General features: G+C 37.5%; 1 protein-coding gene across 1 annotated transcript in view; it reads left to right on the top strand.

The window, feature by feature from the left end:
• Window positions 1-1,737: 1,737 nt before the first annotated feature.
• LOC306844556 (solute carrier family 12 member 5-like) overlaps window positions 1,738-6,000 on the top strand; it is an 89,233-nt gene continuing 84,970 nt past the window's right edge. Inside the window, exon 1 of the mRNA XM_079376779.1 lies at window positions 1,738-2,048. Coding sequence (XP_079232905.1) covers window positions 1,994-2,048 — 55 coding nt within the window. The 5' untranslated portion in view covers window positions 1,738-1,993. The remainder of the gene's footprint in view (window positions 2,049-6,000) is intronic.

The raw sequence follows: 6,000 nt of genomic DNA, 5'->3' as shown, positions 1-6,000 counted from the left end.
ACGTAACATCCGGGGTGCCATTAAAAATAAACTATCCACTTAGTTCTTACGCTGGGATCCTTCTGGCATCTGTACAAAGATGTGAACCAAAGCCTATGGTGAGAAGAAGACTATTTGTTGATGCCTTGCTCTGGAGGCAGTATTTATGCAAATGTTGGTGCCCTTGTGATGTCATCATGCACCTCAGATCCAAACAAGCCGTTTTTGGAGCTTGATTAAATAAATGATTTCTTTATAATGAGGAGAATGTTTTCAGCTATGAAACTCACAGGATGTTTTAATGGTACAAAGACCTCTTATATGCCAAAAGATCAAGGCAAATTTGATTTCTCATCTCATGACCCTTTGAAATAAAGATCCTATTTTGGTACGTTTTGAACTTTCTCTCATTAGCAGTGCTGTTAACGGTGTGTTTTGTAACATTTTTTTTAAGATTCAAACTAAACAAAAAAAAAAAAAAACAATAATAAAGCAGTAAAAAGTAAGTAAGTAAGCATGCATCATGGATATGGATCTGTTACCCGCTGTAGAAAATGAAGAATGCAGATTACACCGGTGCCTTGACTGAAATCACCTGAGATTAACAAATCAGGTGATCTTGTTACCGCTTCAGTTTCAATCTCATTCTCACTTCAGTTGCATCGGGACCCAGCATATACACATATACATGAGACCTATAGTCTCACTTCAGAAGAAGAGCTGCTGGGCTTTCCAGATATTAGAATCATTTGTGAGCTCTGGTGTGTGTGTGTGTGTGTGTGTTTGTGTGTGTGTGTGTGTGTGTGTGCGTGTGTGTGTGTGTGCGTGTGTGTGTGTGTGTGTGTGTGTGTGTGTGTGTGGTAATTGTAAATAATCCCCTGCGTCTTCACCGGCGGCGGCCGTTTCTCATGTAGACACTTTAATGTCTTTCAAAAGCATGTGGATTGTTTTTGTGACTCGTGGCGAAATGCCTTTTTCTTTCTCTCGCCATCTTCCGTGCCCACACCTAATAGATTTTGTGTAACTGCAGGCTACCTGGAATTTGATTCTGAATTGTGCTTCTGTTCTTCGGCTGGACAATCCAGGCAAGGATGTGAATGCAGTGTTTGGATAAAAGACTCCAGCTTGCATCTGTGCCTCTTCTATGTCTGTTTTCCACTCTATTCTTTCCCGTCTCTGTTTGCTCCGAGCCTTCACTGATGTGAACCGTTGATCGCATCGATTGTGTTTTACAAAACAAATTTGCAGGCATAGAATGCAGTTGTTCGGTGACATGAATAACTGAAAGAGGATTTTGACCAACCTACAGTAGATTGTAGACATTTTTTGGTGTTATAATCAACCCAGAATATTCCTTTAATATCTAATATAATTTAGCTTTTCAGGTGTCTTTGGTTTTCAGGATGCCTAGATATTTTTACTTAAAACAAGACACTCTTTTCATTTTAATTATTGTATTATTTTATAATTATTATACTTGTTATATTTATATTATTTGATATCATTATATATTTATTTAATTATACAATATTTTATTTTTACAATACAGTATTTTTTACAATATTTACAATTTCTCAATATTTCTATTTATTTTATTTATTCATTTATTTTTACTGTATTTTTTTGTGAATATTGTTTCAAGAGAGCATGTGTGCATGGATACCCATGTGCATGAGCAAGCGAGTGGGAGAGAGAGAGAGAGAGTGTTCCATCATCCAGTAAACTCCAGCCGCTCTGAGCTGTCGTACCCTCCTCCTACAAGAGAGAGAGAGAGAGGGAGTCACGCTACAGCCAAGAGAGGAGAGGAGAGCGTGAGAAGAAGAGAATCGGAGGAGAAAAACGTGCATCTCTCGTTCCGTTGGCCGGTAATTTCCTCTGGGCTCTCAGCAGGGGAAGGCAGGTGCGCAGATCGCTCCATCTTTTTCTCACACATCTTCTCGTTTGGCTGTTCTTCTGCTTTTCTCCCCTGAGCGGAGGAGAGTTTTGGGGGAGCGAGGGCATTTGGAGAGGCAGGATGGTCAACAACCTGACCGAATGCGAGGAGGCAGAGGGGGCCGCCAACAGTCAGGGTGAGTGGAGGAATCTCTGGCGTTCTCATCCACGCTCGAGCGCTCGCACACACCCACTCACGCTGACACGGGAATGGTCCATACAGATGGAGGGAGGGTTTGAGCCGCAGGTTCTGCTGTTGCTGCCCACCACAGGTCCTCTCCTGTCTTACTGCATGGCTGCTGTGAGTGGAATAGTAATAGGAGGTTGTAGTTGTGTGTGTTCATGTAGCGAGCCACACCGTGTGCCTTTGAGTGTTTTGAAGCGTGGTACACAAATGTAGAAAGCTGCGATGGAAGGGGAACCTCTCATTACCGTCATACACAGTCATAACTCCTCTGGTTAAGAACGTAGATGCCGTCATAATCCTGCGGCTGTTTTAGTGCTGTTTAAGGTCTGTGAGGAAAATTACATGTTTTTTAATGTATTTTTATTATCATTATATTACTATTATTATTCATGACCTTTTTTATTATTTGTTTATTATATTATTATTTTTTGATTATTCTTCTTGTCATTTTAAAGGAGTTAAGTTGGAGAATGCTGTGACCTAATACTGTAATGGTCCTGTATATTTAATTTTATTTATATTGTATTTTATTTTATATATTTAAATTTTTATTTAATTACTTTAAATTCATATTTTATTTTATTTATTTTCATTTTTATTATGTTTCTTTTCCTTTTATTTATTTTTCATTTTTATTTGATGTTATTTATTTTATTTAAAGTTTTATTCCAATTATTTTGTTTTATGTCATTTAATTTTTTCCTTGGTGTCACTCTGAGGGATTCCAGTAGGAAAGTGCCGTGACTGTATAATCTCATCTCTCTGGTCAACATTGCATAAATATCCATTACTATAACCATATCATTGTGGTTCTTCGCCTGGTTAGTCAACGTTTGCTGCTCCCATCCTTGGACAATTAAATGCCATTCAATTACTTTTAGATTTTCAGACGTGACTATCTGATCAGTGCGTCAGCAGCAGTTGGTGTGTGTTTAGACTCTTTGATCATATCAGGAGGCAGGTTTTCATGCAGCACATACATCACACACACAGTTATGTGGCACAAATCAGATTAGGGGACAGTGTTTAATGTCATTTCCCTACATGCCTTTCTGTGTGTTGTCGTCCTCTTGAGCGGTGGATTATAGCGAGCCAACCTATAGTGTTTCTCCTCTTGCCGCCACAGATTTATACCTGTTAGGTCTGTATAATGCCCTGTAAACCCAAAGCTAGAGTCAGGTCCAGTGTGGATGTGCCGTTGTCCATGGTGCTGAATCCAGCCATTCAGTCAGTACTGCCTGGTGCTGTCCAGGGTCCTGATTTATCCCTTTCATTACAAGCTGAGGCGGATTATCAGGAGATTTAGGCGAGCATCTCGCTGTCCCACTACACTAAGATGAAAGGCATGGAGGATGCATCTGCGTCATCCGCTCAGGCATATTCATGAGATACCGCTCTGTTAATTATTTTAGACTTTGTTACAGGCTTTACAATTTATTTAGAAGGGTTTACATGCTGAAAAAAAGATCAAAATCAGAAAGAATATATATAGCGTGAAAGGGCATTATATATAGTGTCTTATGAAGGCCTGTAGCTCTTTTCCTGGTGAGCTGACAATCTAGACAGTGTTTTACAACAACATATGGATGTTTTTTGGGCTGTAAATAACACATAGTGAAGCTATTTGATTGAATTACAGAAATATTTGAAAGTCTCTTATGCTATTTATTTGATCGAAAATTCAGTCAAATCAGCAATATTGTGAAATATTATTACAATTTAAAATAACTGTTCCCTATTGTAATATATTGTAAAATGTAATTTATTTCTGTGATGCAAAGCTGAATTTTCAGCATCATTACTCCAGTCTTCAGTGTCACATGATCTTCAGAAATCACTCTAATATGCTGATTTGCTGCTCATTTTTGATTATTACTGTGTGCTGCTGCAATAATTTGCGAAAATTGTGATTTTTAAGGATTCTTTAACGAATAGAAAGTTCAAAAGAACAGCATTTATTTGTATTGAATTTGTGCAAAGTGTCCTGTATGACGATACAGACATTTAACATCATGTCTAGGGCATCTTTACTGAGATATTCCTCATCAAACCCTCACGTTTATAGCAGAAATGGTCTGGAAATATATTTCAAGGGAAGATAGATGACACCGAGAGAGATGTGATAGAATCGTAATGTCAGAGTTCAGAAAGACTGATTTGATGTCTTTCTTTAGGTCCTGCTGGGTCCACATGTCTCTCTGTTTATCTGTTTTGTCCTCACTTGCTCTGATCCTCTTCATCGAGGGGTTAATGACTGTCCCTTTTCTCTTTTGTCTCTCTTACACTCTCTCTGCAGTGTTTTATGTGTGCTGAAGGTCTTTAATAATGTTTAGTTAAGGCTGTGAGTGGCTGGGTGTTTCAGCAGAGATTCTCCTAATGCGTCACAGGAGCCCCGGTGTTTAATGAGCAATGAACCGCTTAAACTGTATGAATGTCTGCGTTTGATGTAATTCACTTCCAGTTTCGAATGCTAAAACAATTGGTCTAGTGTTACAATGAATATTTGTGTTTGATGGTTAATGTTTGGCCCCTCTGCTGTGAACTGACACTAAATCACCAGCTGATTAACAGAAGAAATGTGAGAGAAACAGTCCTGCAAGCATTTGTTTGACATTTTCTATATATTGCAGTGGCATTCTGGCATTTTTATAGTGTCAAAATATATTTTGGGGCTGCTGTAGCGAGTGTCTAAATGTGATTCAAAATGATGTGATTATCGTCAGCAATAGGACGGCATACTCCACATGTCAAATGGCTAATGGCTTTGAATGGAAAAAAGTCTATTTTAATTAAAAACGAGCCCTACAGTAAAGGTGATGATAATGAATACTAATTCAGAGGTAATTATGTCAACCTTAAAGCATTTAAAACAATTCTAGTGGAAAGTGTAAATATTTGTTGTTTTGTATAGAAGCTTATGGACAGACTGCCCACTATGTTTCAAGTTATTTTATTTTATTTCCAAAACCAACAGATAACTGGAGCACATTTCTGCACTAAATTCTCATTAATGGTGTGTGACAAAAATATAATTACTGTAATTAGACAATGATACATTATCCATATGATGCATAACCCATAAGATTTATTTTTAATTGGAAAGTGTAGAGATTTGTCATTTTGTTAAGAAGCTTAAGGACAGACTGCCCACGGTAATATGAGTATTTTATTTTATTTAAATTTATTGTTATTTTCAAATCCTAAAGAAAAATAGAGCACATTTTTGTATTGCATTCATATGTTGTGACAAAATATCATTACTGTAATTAGACAATGGCACATTTATTCAAATTATTTAATTGTTATATTTGTCATAATTGTATTTGTTGCAAGGTCTTTGTTTTTAAATGCTTATTAGCAGCATTTTTTTCATCTAATACAGTAGAAAAATACTGTATTACAGTAATGTGAGTCAGTGAGAAAGAATATGGTTACATAAAATGTCTGAATGTATTAAGATAATGTGAATTTTTGGCTTAATTGTCATTAAAAAATAATGACACAAACCCATAATGACCCTAAAATAGGCTTTGTTTAATTTATGCAAACTATAATTTTGTGGTTCTTTCCTCTGATTTTGGGGTGAAATATGCCCTGGACATGTTTCTGTGGTGTTTCACAGAACTGCAGTGGCTGTAGGTGCGAGGATGTAGGAGAGATGTTTTGCAGTTCTTCTCAGGGTTATCGCCATAGTTACCGCTGTTGCAACGGAGCGGCCGACTGCATTGCTCACCATCAAGGCCAAGACGAGTGCATGTGTTTGCTCAAAAGTGCAGGAGACTCATTTCAAACTGAATAGAGCGGAAATAAGACAGCTAGAGAATGAAATAATGAGGTGGTCGACAAGGACTGTGAATAAACAAGTGGCCCAAAAGGCTGAATAATAAATGGCATCACTGTGA

The sequence above is a fragment of the Barbus barbus genome, assembly GCF_936440315.1.
Source record: "Barbus barbus genome assembly, chromosome: 25".
Lineage (NCBI taxonomy): Eukaryota > Metazoa > Chordata > Actinopteri > Cypriniformes > Cyprinidae > Barbus > Barbus barbus.
This window is presented reverse-complemented; position numbering and strand designations above follow the sequence as displayed.